The sequence below is a fragment of the Anser anser genome (genome assembly GCF_964211835.1).
Source record: "Anser anser genome assembly, chromosome: 2".
Taxonomy (NCBI): domain Eukaryota; kingdom Metazoa; phylum Chordata; class Aves; order Anseriformes; family Anatidae; genus Anser; species Anser anser.
This window is the reverse complement of record NC_139721.1, coordinates 26,661,662-26,680,313: the sequence shown is the minus strand read 5'-3', so window position 1 is coordinate 26,680,313 and position 18,652 is coordinate 26,661,662. Positions and strand designations below refer to the sequence as shown.

The 18,652-nt window shown below is 38.5% G+C and overlaps 1 protein-coding gene across 7 annotated transcripts in view; it reads left to right on the top strand.

The window, feature by feature from the left end:
- Positions 1–18,652, top strand: part of LOC310895792 (Y+L amino acid transporter 2-like) — a 22,616-nt gene extending 3,964 nt beyond the window's left edge. For 5 of the 7 annotated variants that reach the window (XM_083827452.1, XM_083827451.1, XM_083827456.1 and 2 more), the window contains exons 2-10: positions 3,296–3,813; positions 6,789–6,914; positions 9,398–9,542; positions 10,493–10,616; positions 11,426–11,529; positions 11,877–11,973; positions 13,316–13,465; positions 14,986–15,169; positions 15,884–18,652. In XM_083827452.1, coding sequence (XP_083683578.1) covers positions 3,312–3,813; positions 6,789–6,914; positions 9,398–9,542; positions 10,493–10,616; positions 11,426–11,529; positions 11,877–11,973; positions 13,316–13,465; positions 14,986–15,169; positions 15,884–15,975 — 1,524 coding nt within the window. In that variant the 5' untranslated portion in view covers positions 3,296–3,311 and the 3' untranslated portion in view covers positions 15,976–18,652. Of the gene's footprint in view, positions 1–2; positions 3,140–3,295; positions 3,814–6,788; positions 6,915–9,397; positions 9,543–10,492; positions 10,617–11,425; positions 11,530–11,876; positions 11,974–13,315; positions 13,466–14,985; positions 15,170–15,883 lie in introns of those variants that run through there. The other 2 variants (XM_083827453.1, XM_083827457.1) reach the window with 2 other exon arrangements.

Sequence of the window (18,652 nt, the reverse complement as noted above, 5' to 3'; positions counted from 1 at the left end):
AGTGACATTAATGATAGTATGGCAGGGCAGAAGACAAGACTGTGGGTCAGGGTTGGTAGGAATAAAATAGCAGAAGCTATAAATACGGGAAAGGATTAGACCATGGCAATAGACTATGGCACCCCTTCAAATGTTTTTGCCATTCTCTGGATTGTAACAGCAGTAAATTCTTCGCACTTGTGATAGAAGTGTCATAATTCTTTTGCTATAATACAGGAAGATTTGTACAGGAAAGCAGTTCCTAATTTTCTTAATATCTTGAAGACTTTGCTGGGAACTAGTATGAGTCCTAAGTAAAACCTTGTTTATTTAAGGAAGACATAGTCCTAAAGAAGGAAAATAAGAAGAAAAAACTTCAATATCATGACCTCACCGAGTGAGACCAGTGCACTGTCAAAGCTAGTGGGAATACTGCGACTTGGAGTAGGGAGGGAGCTAGGCTCCCCAAAAGGCTTTGTCCTTAAGGAGCTACTTTCTTGCAGATTTTCAGCTGACATAAATTGGGGAACTCAAGCACAGTAAAGTCACACCTCTTTGTTATGGAAACTGAATCTCTTATCCTTTGATTCTCAGGCTGTTCCTATTTGTGAACTTAGTGTCTGGTTAAAAGTTTTGCTAATGCGGCATTTCTCAAAGTACAGAAGTTTGAACTGTTTCTTGTTCTAATTTTTTTCTTTCAAAATGTTTTTATCCAAGGTCACTTATTTATGAAAGAAATATTTCCCTGCGCAGCTCTGGTTACACATTTTTAGAGATCTGAAATAATCTTTTGCTAGCACAAGAGAAGAAAAATATGCAGAACATTGTTACTGAAAAAAATAATTTAATCTTTAACTAAGCATCAAAGTTCAGGTTTGATATCATGCACGCAAGTTACCTGTACTACTGACAACCTATCAATTGCATTGTGTGTCTTACTTTACAGGCAAACAACTTTATCTCAATTATCAATGAGACTTCATTTCAGGAAAACAGATAGCCTCTGGTTTGATCTCTCTACTTGCATAGCTCCACGCTCAGATCATCTCAGGAACAGCTGCATTTCAAATTCTGATTCCCTTTGAGCTGTGCCCACAGTTGTGCATTTTGGCTTAGACCCAGAGCTGTGAATGACCCAGGAAAAAAATGTACACATAAAGCCCAGATCAGGCAGAAAAAGCACAAGGTGATTTTATACCAAGTCTGCTGCCAAATAGTGGATTTTGAGAGTTAAACCAAACTCTGCCTGAAGTTCCAATGTGTTGCTGTCCTGATGGGCTGTCCAGACAGCTGCAGTCACAGGACAGGGCTCCTGCCAACATCTTGTGTAGCCATGGAGAACAGAAACAGAGACAGGAGCTTCTGGAAATACTACCTCTCCTCTCCCTCTCCTCTCCTTCTTCCCTCTTTTTTTTCCCACCATCAGAAAACTTGTGTCAGTGGTAAGAAACTGGGTATGCTCATTCGGAATTTTAAGGGAGACATGACTGGTATATTTGATGCCTGAAATTTCTCCCCCAGACCAAGGTGGTGTTTTTTATTCTTCAAGGGACAAAGTGAAAAGTAAAAGGAGTCACCTGTGTGTGAAGAAAAGGTCAGCACAGGGTGGAAGACTCAGCTGTCACGCTTGAACACCTATGGCAAAAATTAATATTTAATTTTACTTCATTGTTCCCCCAGTGCTTCTGCGGCTAGAGAAATACATTTGGGATGAGGAAAGCATTTAATCTTTAAAGGGAGTTTGACATCTTTCAATCTTTAATCCTCATCAGGCCTCATTAGTTATTTGATCAACTAGGAGACTGAGTTCACAGAATCACAGAATGAATATATCCTTGAGGTCCCTTCCAACCCAAGCCAAATATATATTGGATATATATTCAGATATATTTTCAAATATGGTGACAGCCAAGGGCAGGGATGTCACCCACTAGATCAGGTTGTCCAGGGCCTCATCCTACCTGGTCTTGAACACCTCCAGGGATGGGGCAAAGGAGTTGCACCCAAACAAAAGCTATAAAGGAATGCATCATTATAAATTATTCAGGGCAGCTAAAACAGACATACATTACAAAGGAAAGCAAAATTTTCAGGAAATTTAGGATTTTTTTAATGGTTATTGATCCACATTTTAACAACCTATTTGTAATCAAATATTTTCAGCCAGTGTCCTGTGGAAGAGTTTTGTTCTGCACTACACACACAGCTTTGCTTTATCTCATAAGATTTTGAGGAAGTTTTCTTTGGAAGTGCTTTGGAGTGAGGGAGGGGAAAGGAAGGAGAAATTAATTTCTCTTGAGACAGGCACCAAAAAAAGTCATTGTTCTAAGCAAGCATTAGTATGAGTAAACCTGACCCAAGAATGGGTGTAGTCAGGGGACAATCACTACCATCCAGGCTGTTACCCTTCCCTTCCCCATCCCATCCCTCACCACTGCAGCCCCCGAGGGGTGTGATGTGTGCACAAGGCTGATTTATCTCTGCAGCTACACAGTTGGGTAGTTTTCCGCAGCTCCTGCTGTATTTGGATCTTGCCCTGTGAGCAGTGGTGCTGGAAGCTCTCACAAACATGTTATATTGGGCTCCCTTGTATGAAAGTGTTCCAGGAACAGGGTGTTCAAAATTCAATCCCTCTGCATGCTTTCGCCCAGAAGTCAAGTGAGGTTAATAACTAAACAAGATGCATTATTCACTGCAGCTGTAATCTCATCTCTTGGAACAAACAGCTCAAGCTCTTTTCCTCATCCTCACATTAACATTAACCACCTGAAGCTGGAGCTTTTGAGTATCTTTTTTTTTTTTCTTTTTCCTGTGTTCTTCAGTAGATTATTTTCAGATGTATATGATTTGATTTATATATATACATATATTTGAATAATGAAACAAAGTTCTTCCTGGGCTATCAGCATAATTTACGGAGAGGTATACCTGTGTGGGACACTTCAGTTCTATTAGAGCATGTTTCCAGAGGAAGAGTGTCTCTTTCTTCCTTAAGATTACTTCAGTAGCATCATGTAGACTTACAAGTCAACACAAATGACAAAGGTGAACTCAGAGTTCAATTTCAGGAATGTGAAATGAAGAAAGGAAAGTTACAGGGTCTGTGACCAAGGACAGTGACCTCTCACTCATCCATTAAAAAGGTACGCAAGGGTGAAAGGTAAGAAGATCCACTAGTATGTGATTCCTGGACTACAAGATGAAAGCAGGCAAAACAATTGTTCTTTGTACCATTTGTGCATTGTACAGCAATTATCTTACTCACGTCTCTGATGCCACATGCTTCACAAAAGATGTCCTCTCCTCTTGTTTTCAGGTAATGGTAGTTGAAGATGCCGGCGCCCTGGCGAATATGCTGCAATAAAAAATCCAAATCCAAGACTGGAAAAGCTGAAATGGACGATATGGCAGACGCAAGTGATAAAATGCAGATGAAAAAAGAAATTACATTACTAAATGGAGTTTCTTTAATTGTCGGGAACATGATTGGCTCTGGGATATTTGTATCTCCCAGAGGGGTTTTAATGTACAGTGCTTCCTACGGACTCTCTCTAATCATCTGGGCTCTTGGTGGAATGTTTTCACTGTTTGGAGCTTTGTGTTATGCTGAATTGGGAACATCCATTGTTAAATCTGGAGCCAGCTATGCCTACATCCTGGAAGCATTTGGTGCCTTTGTGGCTTTCATCAGACTGTGGTCTTCTTTGCTAATTATCGAACCAACAACTCAGGCAGTGATAGCAATCACATTTGCTAACTATATTGTTCAACCAATTTTTCCTCATTGCGAGCCACCGTATGATGCAGTCAGGTTGATTGCAGCTGCTTGTATTTGTAAGTAAAGTTATGATTGCTAGAAAATAAGGATTATAATTGTAGGTGCACAGAGATATTTTTCAGAATTTCTATGCCTTTATCTTTCATGAAAATAATTATTGCCTCTGTAGAACATATTCTGAGGAACTCATATGCTTTTTGTTTTGTATTTTATTTGAGGCTGAGATTATTAGAGGGAAGAGGAGAATTCCAACAAGTTGAGGAAAATTGTAGCTGCTGATTAAACATATCTCTGTGAATCATGGGTCTAATTTGCAGCCCACACATGGTCTATGTCCTCTCTCCCCTATTTCTTGCAAATCATTTAAGATGAGTAAAAAACTTAAAACCCATATGAAATTAAAAAATATTCTGCCTAATATGAGCTTTGTCTCAGGAAATATTGAGTAGCAACCACATACTCCTCAGAGTTGATTTCGTTAAACACAGGGATAAGCGTTACAAGTCTGTCCTCCAGTAGCTGGACCGTACTCAAATTCTTTGCCATAAGATTTGTATTTGTCAAGATAGGTCATCCTTCCCTTCCCCTTCCTTTCCCCTCCCCAATATGCTATAGCGTGATCTTTTTTAAAATGGTTTAAATTGTATAACAACAAAAACTTTAATTTTAACTTAATAATTTTAACTTAAGTTAGTATAATGTATACTGACAGTTCTGCAAAGGTGTTCTCTCTGTAGCCCTGACTCTCACCAGCATGGTACAGAAGAAGTTCGCTTCTGAAGAAGGCTCCATGATATAACTTGAGACCATCGTGGCCACTCCACACTCTAAAAGGCAACTAACCCTTTTCCAAAAAAAAAACCAACAAAACTTTTATCAGCTGAAAGTCTCCACTTGCACAGGAAAGCAGTTATTTATTAGACCAAAAATAATTTCCCCAGTATTCTACATGCCTCTCTTGAAGTCACTTAAGAAAACCAGTCTTCAAATACTGATGTTTCTTTAAGCCTTTTTTTGGGGGGGTTATTCTTGCTGCAGTCTTCATGTGAATCATCTGTGGTGTACTCTAGTACCTCTGATTTCCATGAGCTCATGTACCAGGTGTGGCTGGCAGCTGCTGCTTTCTCATACAGAAAATTAGCTGCCTCACCACTGACCAGGCCTACAACCAGCATTTTGGGTAGCAGCCCAGATTGCTCAGAAAATTACAGTTTATTATATTGACTGTGATATGCAGTGTCATATAGCAAGCTTATTACTAGCTTGAACAATTTTGACAAGGCTCAGGAGCAGTAGAGTTAGTTGGCACCTCACCAACACAGAGAACATTTACATCTATACATTGTATGATTTACTGGGAATCTTATGGCAAGATCCTGATGCCTTGAACTTAATGACACAGAAGCACATAATACATGTTGTGTTACATACATATGCAGTAAATGTATCCCTTGCAGTGTTTCAAATAGCACTTTATAACATCACAAATAATGCATAAATGTTCAGTTTTAAAAACTTCAGTCAACACATATTCTATCCTTTTTAAGAAATACTTGCTCCAGTTCTAGCACTTACTGGTATATATTACTTTATTTTTAAATGAGATGTATGTTATTAAGTTATTGAAAGCAGATTTTTTTTTTTTAATTAGAGCATAAAACATATTTCAATGTCTATGCCACATTTACTAGAGCAAGATTTACAGCAGTCCTTTATTTACAGACAAGTTTAACTTATATGCAAACCTGACACTGAGCAGGAACAATTATTATGTAACCTCTTGGGGTTTTTAACACCAGAATAAAAATAAAATTTGTCCCTGTTGCACAACGTTGATATGTTAATAGGGAATAGTGAGGGCACATCAGGTCCTGATGCCATAAATAGTTAGGTGCATCATTACTTTAACAGCTGGCTGGACACCCAGTCAAATATGCAGAGTTGCTCATGACAATGAAGACAAAAGTCCTGTGAGCATCTGCAGTTGGATGCTAATTTCCTTACTATAAAGAAAGGTTTCTAAGTGGTTTTCATTTTAAGCATTTACATTTTTTTCAAATCTGAAGTGCAGGTGATAGGCAGGTCAAAGAAACAGAAGTAAAGACCAAGAAGCGTGCTGGAGAAGAAATAGCCCATTCTGATCTGTGCTTGAAAGGAACCTGAACTGCCCGTGCTACATTTTTTTTTTTTTCTCCTCCAGCAGCTGGGCTTCATACCTGATACCAAATGCACACCTGTCTCTGTTCTGAGTTACAGAGTGGACAGGGATATGAGCTGCCTGTGATGCTGAGTGGGTGCTAGAAGGTCAGGTGGGCACACCAGCAGGCGGGCAGCACTACGGTACACCGTGCTCCTCACAGTGTTTTATCTGCTCCTTGGGTCTAACTTGTGCAGCAAAGCTGGATGCAAAGAATACGGCAGGAGGAGGAAAGGAGAACAAGTTGACACCACCCGATCTCTGCAACCAAACTTCTCAATTATTTCCATTAGATACTGTCAAAATTAATGCTTGAGAGAACTCTCTAAGTAGTTCTGTAACCTTCAGGCCTGGGCTCAAAGCATGAGTGGCTCAGCTCCTAATCCATGGGCACAGTGAGAGCACACTGACACAGCTCAGCTCAGTGTCCTGAAAAGAGCATCCAAACTCCTTGGTGCAGAAGTTGTCCTTACTCTGTATGCAACCAGAGCTTGAATCAGCAAAGAGAACTTCAGTGCAAAAAAATGGATATAAAGAAATCACATCTACATGTGAGCAACTCCGTTGACTTTAAGAAAATTTAAAGGTTTAATGATTATTTAAAAGGAACAGGACTTATCCTAAAATTCAAAATCAGGTGTTTTCTTCCTACCTATTGTCATGGAGTAAGCATCACAGGTATTTCATTCATCTTCATAAATCTAGGTGGTCCTGAAATATTGACATTGATTCTGTTGTATTTCTTGAAAGAAGGGTGCTCTGTGGAAGGAAGCATTTGAAGTAGTGATGCCAAACACACTGCGCTCCTCTCATGCATATTACATTTCTCTACAGGTTCCTTAACGTTTATTAATTGTGTGAATGTGAAGTGGGGAACCCGTGTACAAGATGTTTTCACATATGCGAAAGTTATGGCTCTTATCTTGGTGATAGCTGTTGGCCTTTACAAAATTGGTAAAGGTAAGAATATTTTTCATTTACTTGAATTCTTAAAAATGAACCATAGATGAATTTCAAAATCCATTCAGGAAGATCAGACTCTATAAGACTTGCATACAAAGTATTATTTATTCTGAAAAAGTTGTCTGTCATAGCAAGATTAGAGGAATTTTATGGCTCACTAGGCACTGGAGTTTAATTATTCTTCTGTCCTTACTGTGGCAAACCAGCGCACACCAAGTCCTGCATTGCAAGGCTGAATAGCAGATTGCAGCTGAATTAACATCAGTTTGGTGTTAACCAGATTAAAGTTAGCCTCGGTGTCTCAGTCTCTTGCTACTTAAAATTAGTAGACTAGTGTTGCTCCTCCTGGAGCGCCGCAGCATGGCAGATACCAGAGGAAGAAGGAACTTGCTCTTTTCTCCAGCTACAGTAACGAGCCCCTGGTCAGTGGTGAGAGGGTGTGCTCGTTCCTAGAAACAGGGGACAAAACTGTAATACTGCGCTCCTGTGAATCACTGTGGTATCATAAGGCATCACAGGATGGATGAGCCATCTTTTATGAGCAGTAACTGGGCTGAACTGTATTTACATAACAGCAAAATGATCGTTTATTCCAGTGCTACTTCTGATCTTTACATATGACAACAGATTTGATTTTATTAGTTTGGGATCTGGTGCAGTGAAGTCTCTTCCAACTCCAGCTCTGTTGCTTAGTTACTAAGGTTTCTTTTTCATTTTCCTTTCCCATGAAATCCCTAAATAGCCATTGTGTCTTTATTCAGTTAAAATAGAGATGGTTTTCTCTCTTTGGTTTGGGAACTGTCTTTTTCTTCTGCAGAAACTAGCTTGTAAAACCTAACAAGAGTGATTGTTTTCCTATATTTTCTGGCCTTCTTCTTTCTTTGGCTCCAATTACTATACTGTAAAGCTACATCAGACTTTAAGGGAAGGGTTTTGGTTGGTTGGTTGATTGGTTTTGTTTGTTTGTTTCTTTAGCCATAGTGGTGCATGTCAGTTGTCATTGATCTGTTCAAGTCTAATGAAAACTGAATAAATGAACGCAGTCCTGAGGTTGGTTCCTTTACGTTGTTACCTGGGGTCAGGAGGGAAAAAGGCGGAGAGGAGGTCATCTTGCAAGGAGTGCAAAATGCTCAGGGCTTGTAATAGTGGTAAAGGTCTCATCTCTACTCTGTCTGAACAGAACCAAGCACTTAAATACAGCAAGGGCTGGGAGGAGAAATGATCTAGACTTCTGGAGGAAGTTGTGATCAGGTCAATGCCCTCTTTTAAACTCAACAGCTGCTTCAGTCTATGATTCTGTGATTCAATTGAAAGAACAATTGTCACATTTTAGCCTTGCCATACTCCTTCTGACGTGCTCAGATATGCCACTTTAAAAGAAGAAAAAAAAAAAAAGAAAAAAAAAACAACACTGTGAATGTATCTGATTTTGAGAAGGTTTGACAGTTAGAAAGCTTTTCTTGATCCTATGGGATTTTTCCTTTATTTGTTCCTTCCTACCATTTTCTTCAGCCATGTTGCTGAAGCATGTTTGGATCATGTAGGTTCACCTTCCTCTATTCTTGCAGTCTCCAGAGAAAAAGACTTTATTATGAATGTGAAAGACTGGTATTTACTGTTCTTCAAAGATTGCATTGCTTTTGTGGTATCAGTATATTCCTTAGTTTAACCACATGGTGAAGTTTCTTCATTTTATAGCAAAGACCTTACTTTCTTCCCTAATAGAGGTTTCAGCGTATTTCTGTCTTCCTTAATACCTAAACCCACTTCCATTTACGTTAGATAGTTCGCTTTCCTCTGCAAATTCAGACAGGCCTTTCTTCCTCTTTTCAGGACTGCAGTGAAGATTCATGCAGTTTCATGAACATTTCTTCTATTTTGCAACTTTATGCAGGTTGTTGTCTCATCTGATTGAACTAAACTAGAGGAGAATTTTGAAAGGAAAGATTTTCCCGTGTCTTCTCTTAATTTTAGGGAGCAGCTTTGTGGGAGAGAGCATCCTACTGAGAATGGTGTCCCAAGAAGTTCTCTCTCCATTGCCCACCAATTCATCTGGTGATAATAAAGGCATGGTTAGGAGAGGAGGAAATGTGAGACAGATTCAGGAATTGAAATTGGGTTTCCCAACCATTTCTCCCTGGCTGAGGGGGTGTAATGCCACTTCAGCACATCACCCTCCTTTGGTAGGCTAGGGGTCGGTGCCAGGCAGGGGAAGCTGTGAGTTCTGGTAGAATTTCACAAGTGACATCCAAATAACAAACATGGGAAAACATGTTCTGCTGTCTCCCTGTTAGAGTTGCTGTCTGAATGTCTGTATTCCTCTCCTATCTGTCAAGTTAAAATGCGACTTTTAGGTATAGTAATGAAACCAGGAATGAATGGGTTTTATTTGGGGGGGCAGGTGAGACATTTAGCGTAGTGTCCTTCTAGGTCATAACCTTTGACGTGTAATAGGTAATTGGTATCTGCTCTTTGTACAGGAGAAACAGAAAACCTGAGAGCTCCCTTCGAGGGCTCAGCAACAAACCCGGGAATGATTGCACTGGCTCTGTACTCTGCCCTCTTTTCCTACTCGGGGTGGGACACCCTGAATTACGTCACCGAGGAAATGCAGAATCCTGAGAGGTAAATGCATGTTCTGCTTTCAGAGCTCTGGAAAGTGTTCTGCTAAGGCAGGCGATTGCAGGACAAGCTGCTTTCTATTTGTTTCCAACGGAAGTTATTCCAACCATTTTCTCTACAAAAGCTCTAATTTCCAAAAGTACTAGTAAGCGCGAGAACTCTTGTGAATTGTTGTCATCTCTCACCAATTGTATCACACCAATAAATCATTTTCCTACACTTATGTATTTTACACCTTACGCTTTGGGCCAGAATTTTTAAATTAAAGCAGGAGGAGAACAAATCTCTGCTAAAAGCAGAGAAAAGTGTGGGTCTACCCAGCCTTCTAAAACCTCTCACTTCTTCTCAGTCAGACAAAACAATTACTTCGTTTTCCAAGACTGCTTTTGCCACCAATAGAGTAAAACTCTGTTAAGTTTATGACTGCTTTATCATGTGAAATTCAGCTTAACTGTTTATGGGGAAAATGTTTAATTTTGCTAACGACAAAAAGTTAACTGAGAAATGAAAAAAGTCCACAGTAGCACTGGAAATGCCATCTGCTCCTCTCTGTAGGGATGTCCACCCCACTGATACAGTCCACCTTGTTTTGGGACATGCAAAGGCTATGAGTCAGGAAAAAATCCTACGATCAATAAAACACCTAAGCGTGCATATTAATCTCATTGCTTAAGTGCTCTCTTACACTGCTTTATATAAAAGGCAGTTTATAGTTTACAGCTACAAATGCACAATTTTTCTCCAAAGCTTATGGCAGACCCACAAGCAGCCAACTAAGCTGCTTATGGAATTGTTCTACACATGGCTGCACTTTATTTTGTAACCTCATGATTAGAAAAGGTTGGATTGCACAAAAGTGATGGAGGTATACATTTACAAACGTTTGAATTTGGGAACCATCTTCTATTTAAATTTAAAGAACATGGAATAATTTTGCTATTTTCCTTTTGCAGGAATTTACCACTTTCTATTGCAATTTCCATGCCTATTGTGACTATTATTTACTTGATGACAAATATAGCGTACTATGTAGTGCTGGACATGTCAGCTCTCCTCACAAGTGATGCAGTGGCTGTCGTAAGTTAAATAAAATGATAAAAACAAAAGTTACTGTATGTAAGTAAGCTCCATACTCTTCCTCTGTGGAAGAATCTCAGGTAGCATACTTATCAGGAATACGATTGAAATATTTCTATGCTGATGATTTTTGCTTTGTTTTAATTTGTATGTGTGTATGTATAGGAGTCCTGGTATATTAGAAGTTGCATATAAAGCTCGTATCCAATAAATCTGCTCTTTTAAAATCCTCTTTCATACTTCATAAATCCTGCATCTTACAGTACTTCACTATAAAAGATGCTTTCACTAAAGCCAAGCAGAGGAAGAGCTATGGCAAATCTGGGTAATTTAAGAACCAGGATTTGGGTGTGGAGTTTTGTTTGTTTGTTTGTTTGTTTCATCATTCTAATGTACACTGGGTGATTTTGAGTGCCGTAGGACTGCAGCAATATTTTCAACACAAAAATTTGCAGTGAAATGCTTTTTTTAAAAACCTTTTCAGTATTTTATACAAAAGTACAATTATAAGTCATGGATTAATGAAAACAGGATTTGTCAGATTACACTGTAATCAATACATCTTCATCTCATTAACTTGATCTCAGCTTAACTTTTTTTTTAAATCCCTTTTTTAATTTATCTGTCGTTTTTATTTTTATATTGATCATTTTTTCCAATTTCTAATTTTCCTAGTCATTGCCAGTGTTAGAGAAAAGCAATGGCTGTGACGCTATATTTGGGCTGGTTATGTTCTCATAAGAGCTTCCCGGGATTGTCCATATGTTTAATGTAATGGGCCTCACTATTGTTTTCTTTTTCCATTGCAGACGTTTGGCAGTGAAACCCTTAGTTATGCTAAGTGGATAATTCCTATAGCTGTGGCCATGTCCTGCTACAGTGGGTTAAACTCTTCAATAATTGCAGCATCTAGGTACGAAATATAAGATGTATTTAAAATAATTGAAAATGAATCATTTGTTATTAATCTGAATTCTTTGCATTGTAAAAGTGACAATTTTTTGCCATGGTGAATCGTTCGTTTATGCTGGAGGGATTGTTATGATCTGGCATGTTATCTCGTGCCAGCACTCGATGATCAGCACCAGCTGATAAACAGAAGGCACCAGAGAAAAAAGCAGCATTTACAATAGAGTAATACAATAATTAATGTTGTCTTTGTCAAAAAGCAATAAGATATTCCTCAGCTAACTGTCTGGGTTTTGTGTGTGTGTGTGTTTTTGTTGTTTGTGGTGGTTTTGGTTTTGTTTTTTTTTTTAGGCTTTTTTACGTTGGAGCCAGAGAAGGACACCTCCCGGACAGTTTGAGCTTAATTCATATAAAGTGTTTCACACCAGTCCCTGCTCTTCTCTTTAATGTAAGTGAAAGCCTGGCCCAGTGCCTGGCGTGGTTTGCTGGGGATGCAGCCCTGGGGATGCAGCCCTGGGAACTGCTCCACCTCCTCCCTGCCCTACACTGCTCCCTGCCTTCTCCTGAGTTGGAGGGGGAGTTCTTCCTCGAATGGTCAGGATTTTTAAAACTCATTGAGGGCAGAGGTGGGGAGGTGTTACTTTGTCTGGTGGATTTTCTTCAGTCGAAAGAGAATTGCCTGATTCACATTTATGTGCGCTCTGTTTGTACAAGTAGTCAGAATTAACAACAGAAACACTACTTAGAGATTGGCTCTTTGTAACACGTAGACTGGAGTTAAGTCTATATGTGCATCTTCAGAGCGTCCGCGGGAGAAGAAAATGACAGGAAAATCTCTCAGACCCTCTAGTAGGCTGATTTTCTAGGGCTGTAGTTACAACACTTGGCTAAAGCATTTAAATTTAAATACATATGGTTGGATGCCTATATCCGTATTTACATTTTCCTGCTCTCACAATACAAATAAATCTTGCAACACAAAAGCAAGGGAGTGTGGCCCACAGAATTAGTGCAAATGATTTTAATAAATAATCCATAAACCTAGTAGATTAAAATGGGGGGAGGATATGCACAAGCAGAGAAAGTGGAATCATTCAAGAGTGTTTCATTGTTTTTTATTTGAACGTGTATTTTATTTGGTATCTTCCCTTGCCCTGTGTTACATAAAGTATCATACTGGTCCTGTTTGACACCAGATAATTTATTAATGGTTATTGTCTCTTTATGGATACCCTTCTTGGATAAATTCTATTTGCACTAGTACAATGAGCTGTGTACTCCCTTAGTACACCACCATTCCCCTTTTTCCCAGTGGATTTTTTTTTCTTCTGTGCATCAAAAGAAGACTGTATAATTCTGTTCCTCATGTTTGTAAAAACAGGCATTAAATTTCTGCTATTTTAGGTTTTATTTTACCCTTTCCATGCAGAGTATATAGCATACCTGCATAGCACAGAATTCACTCTAACAGTTTCAATCTGAGTGCATTGTGAGTGCCTCCAAAAGACAAACTAAATTAAAAGCTAGTTTTCAAACTGAAGACAACCAGAAGAGCAAAGTAAGCTGTTGCCTGCAGAAGGCTTCTTAGCAATCCTCTCCAGCACCACACAGCTTGGTGTCATTGGCAAACTTGCTGCAGGTGCACTCAATCCCACTGTCCATGTGGCTGACAAAGACGCTAAACAGCTAAATGTGTTTGAAACGGGTCCTTTTACAACTTTACTACCTCTTTATTTTAGATGACATGTATTTATTTTCCCATTAAAAAGTCTTTCTTTTATTATCTCTAGGGCTTAATGACTTTGCTTTATCTCCTCGTGGAAGATGTTTTCCTCCTCATTAACTACTACTGTTTCAACTACTGGCTCTTCGTGGGTCTGTCTATTGCAGGGCTAATATATCTGCGATATACTCAGCCACATAGGCCACGGCCTATTAAAGTAAGTAAATGAGAGGAAATAAGCTGCAACAGTCAGCTAATGCACATGTTTATCTTACCCATACTACCAGAACCGTAATATTACTTATTATGTTATAGGTTATTTATTTCAGCCATAGAAATCCTGTTAGCATACAAAATAAGAAATAAAGAAGCAAAACTTATCTGAGTTTGCACAAGAACATTTGTTCTGATACTTTGTGAGGTTGAAATGATATTTTCAGTTTCTTTTTTTCTTTTCATTAAAATGTAATCTGACTTTTCAGTATAAATAGACTAAATAAATATTTGGGGTTCTTGGCCCATTCTTGGTCCTTAAGGTTTTGTTCACAGGGAACCTCAATATGTGATGGGGGCTCGAGGGAAGTTCACACTCTGCTCAAACTTACAAATTCAGCAAGAATCCCTCCAAAGCCCATAAACATCTCAAATTCTGCTCATGCAGAAGTTCAAAAGCTTGAATAATAGGCATTCAGTCCTCCTGCTGTATAGGTCATAGGCAGTGAAATGCTAGCTTAATAACTGCCTGCAGAAGAGCATCTGGCTAACAGTTAGGAGAGGGAGCCAGCACAAAAATAAAACACACATACAGTTTGTTTCTAGTTTAATCCAGGAACCCAGGGAAGCAGGGATGGGCACCCAAAGCTTTCCCCAGGCACACAAAGCTACATGCTGGCTCCCACTTCACTGCGCTCTCCTGGCTTCATGACCTGCATCTCAGCCCTGCAGTGTTGCAGCAAAATGATGAAAAATCCAAATGAACATCACATCTTTTCAAGCCTTTCTAAATATTTCTTCCTTGTTACTCTGTCTTCCTAACCTCCTGTGCTGTCTTTACCAGCACTTTTTTCTGTTTAAGTGCAATATCCTGATTATAAAAAACATTCAGCTCCACATTTCAGCTAGTATTCAAATGCCATCTTCTGGACTCTTGAGGAGGCTTATTACTGCAACCAGTGAAAAATATTCTAGTGAAAACAAATTCCATAAAGAAGTTATTGCAATTTCCTTTATTTGTGATATAATTGCTAAGTACCCCAGCAAAATGGTTGTAAATCAGCCATTAGGTTTTGTGGAATCAAAATGGTGACTGAAAGCCCAGCTGAGTTTGTTCTGTTTCAAATTTACAACAAAAAAATTGCAATTGAAGTTAGAGGGAAAATTACCCATTACTTTATTATTAATTTTAAAGTACTGCTTTCAAAGATTAGTCTCTTACTAATGTGGAAGGGAACTGTGCTTGTACAGGTCTGAAAACCCCCAAGTTTTCAGTTACACAGGCATGTACCAAACAAGAGGCTCTCAGCAGCATACACTATCGTAATAATACTGACTACTGACTGTAACCATTCAAAAGATATAGACAGCACATAGTAGTCATGTAGTTACTAATTATATTTTTATTAATGACTTGTCTAATTTTAATCTGCAAAACTTGACATTTTTTCCAATAGAATATTTACTGTTTCTTTTATTAAATGTTGATTTTTTAATAATTATTTTTCTTTTTTGTCTCCACAGCTGAACCTCTTCTTCCCTATCATATACTGTTTATGTTCCCTTTTCCTGGTCATAGTTCCTCTCTACAGCGACACAATCAATTCCCTTATTGGCATTGGTATTGCCCTCTCAGGTATTCCTGCATATTATTTGGGAGTCTACCTGCCATTTGAAAAAAGACCTAGATGTCTGCAGTGGCTTTCCGGTAAGCAATACCATCTTGTCTTAGTCACTGTGCCAGAATTCTGAATGCTTGGTCAGAAGAAAGAATAATTTTTCCTAAATTCTTTTTTCCCTATGAAGTTTTGCTATGCTGCGCACAGCTTGTCTGAGATCATTTGCTTCTTCACATGACCCTGAAAACAAAGCTATGCATAAATGTACAGAACAGTCCAGTATGTGGATGTAATATGGCCATTGGTGGTGCTGAGCCATTTCAAAATGTTGGCTCAATAACAGCCCTGTAGGATTGCAAAGAATAAATGCATGCAGTTTGATACGTTGGAAGGCAGAAATACCAGGACACCGTTTACTGCTCAAGGAGTGGAACCTCTGAGTCAGAAGAGTCCGTGTGTTTTCCTAAATTATGAAATAATGATTACTGGCCTGAAGGCTAGCTTCCACCTCTCAAGTTCAGGCGATCTTGAAAAACAATATTTTAATATCTTTACTCATTTTGAACTCAGATGTCAATCTGACAGTTTGATGGAAATATTGGTCGAAATAAGAAAGACTTACTGTATAATTATTGATTTTTTTTGCATTAATCTATTCATTACATGTGTTTAATACATTTCATTAATGTTCTTTTAAGATTTTCCTAATATCTGCGTAGTTCTTTCCAATACTTCAAAATCGACATATATGTCTAAGATATTATAACTTTGTCTCAACTACACATTTTTGTTCTGTGTTACAGTTAAAACAACAAAATGTGTTCAACTGCTCTTCTTCTGTGCGCTGTCAGACCTGGACATAGACATGGAACCTACAGGAGCCAAGAGCAAATAGAGCTGCACCTTGACATTGAGAGTTGCACCTTGACACGTCCTATCTGGAGCATTTTTTATATCCTGAAGTCCTTCCTGAGTATCCTCAGTTAAACTAAAGCACTAGCAATTGTCCTATGCATCAGTTTGATGTCGACTAATTTGTGCTTGTTTTATAAACCACTCGCCATCCTCTGTTTTACAATTTAAAACTAAAAAAAATATGTCTGTTAACAGTTATCGAGTAACATTTTGAAACTACAAAGCACCTTATGAACAACTATTTATCAGTAGATAAGTGTTAAGTATTAGGTTAATTGCAAAAGTGTAATGAAAAGTATTAAGTCCCATCAGAATCCTAACAAATAAATTGACAAATATAACAAAAATCAAATCAAATATTGCAAGATTCAAAACCTGAGTTGGGAAGTAGAAACCGTAATGTACTTCTAATAATGTCATTAAATTCTTAGCCAAAGTAAATAACATAGTTCATACTGATAGACATGCTTTGAATCATTGTAGCATTAGCATTAGACTATTCTAATGCATAATTCCCACCATATATATGGTACCAAATGGAGAAAATGAAAGTTTTCAGTCATTTAAGTTTTGTGAGAAATTTTCATTTGGTGGTATCCCACATTCATTACCCTTTTGCAGAAGCAGTATTTTCAATAAACAAATGACAGTGTTGTAATTGAAGTATTTTTGCTTTCTAGCAGAACAACCTGCTGTGGAGCAGAGTGTTGTAAGGGACTTAGCCATGCTTCGACTAGAGTATATTTGGGGAAAACACATTCCCATAGTGTCCACTGCTTGCCTAGAAGTATCAAGATCAAGTGTGGCCCCATAAATCACATATTTTTTTTTGCACAGTAGAACTTATTTAAGGAAATCATAAGGCGAAATTAAAATCTATTGATATTTAGAAAATCCCTTGAGTCACTGCCCAACCCTGCAGGCTGATCTATCGCAGTCACAGAATTGTTGATGTTGGCCTCTGGAAGTCTCCTGGTCCATCCCTCTGCTCAAGCAGGGCCACCAAATGCAGGTTGCCCAGGACTGGCCTCACCAGTTCCTGCTGGCACAGCAACCTGCAGCTCTGCTTTTCAGCACAGAGAGCCTCCTGCACCAGCTGCCAGCTCTTCACATCGTTCAGATGCCCATCGCACAGTTGGACGAGTGCGTTCACCAGCAAATGCCATGAAATAAAAGGACAGTGAAGAACTACATTCAGTCTCTTGAACATTTTTCAGTTTGGCACACAGAATGTGAAACCAGTCCTAATTAGCTGCCTGCAATGGAAGAGAAAATAACTGTCGCGGGAAAGAAAAAAAGACAATCAACTTTGCCACCTAGGCCACAAAAATGGATGGTCCATTTCTAATCTTCTTCGCTGATATTTAACACCATTTGTTATTCTTGTTGGCAAGTCATACTTCTTTCTGTAATTATATTTGAATGTAACATATATTGTTTCTAATTTTAATGTTATCATTCCTATTTAATTAATCCCAAGTAAGGTACTTTTTTAATCTTATACAAATCCCTGTAACTTCTAGCACTGTCTTTTATTTATGTCTGCCCTGAGAAAGAGGAATGGAATAGGGAAGAAGGCAATCGTTGCCTCTGAAACCTCTCTCCATTCCTTCCATGCAATGTAAGGTCGTTTGCCATATGATAATTCCGTGCATCTCCAGCCCTGTGCGTGCTGACAGGTCTCCTGAGAAACCTATTTGCGTTTCTATGCCATCCATTATGGCAGTTGTGGTGGGACTTCTTTTGATTCAGAGTACAAATGATAAAAATGCACTAAACTAAGGTAAACATGAAGCTATTAGAGCTGCATGTTTTGCTTTTTGGAAGCTATGACTTTTATGCACTAAAATCACTTTAGTATCACAGTCACAAAACATTAAGAGGAAAAGGGTGTGATTTAGCTTTCCCAGCTCAGAACACTCCCACATACGTGTACACAAGTGCCTCTGTTACAGTACAGCACTATGTTGATCCTGCTGTACAGTTTTACAGAAATACTGAATTTTCACCTCATTTTTAAAGGCATCAGTTAATAATAGAGTCGAGATCTCAGACTTTATCAGAGCACACGGAGAGTACAAACCCTACAAGTCAGTACCAAACAAAACCTGGCAGTCTTTGTCTCCACAGAGTTCAAAGCTGTGCTTAGTGCTGAGCTATGTGTCATACCAGGACAGCACTGCACCATCCTCTGAAGTTATTCTTAACAGGACCAAAGCTACCAAGTGATTTAAGACAAATGAGGTGATGTATCAGCTGGTAACAGATAGCAGATACCAAAGGTAGTGTAATAAAGTCTATGAACTAAGACCATTTCCATAGAGAATTATGAGCTGATAAGCTTCTTCCTGTGTTTTTTTTTTGCCAAAATCTGTTTTTGCATGAATCTGTTAACTTTCTGAGCATAACACGCAAGCCTCCATTTTCTTTCTTTCAGGACAGGAGACATGTTGAAGAATATCAGTAGTCAGATGCAAAGCTATAAATGTGAATAATGTTATTGAAATTGTGTATGGACATTGGAATCTCAAAAATGTTCATGTGTTTGTTGATTTTTCACTCCTTTCAAATAATATATGTAAGTTATTTTCAAATATCTAAAGCCAAGTCTTAGATGCTGAAGTATTTAAATAAATCAACATTTGATCCTTGGCAAA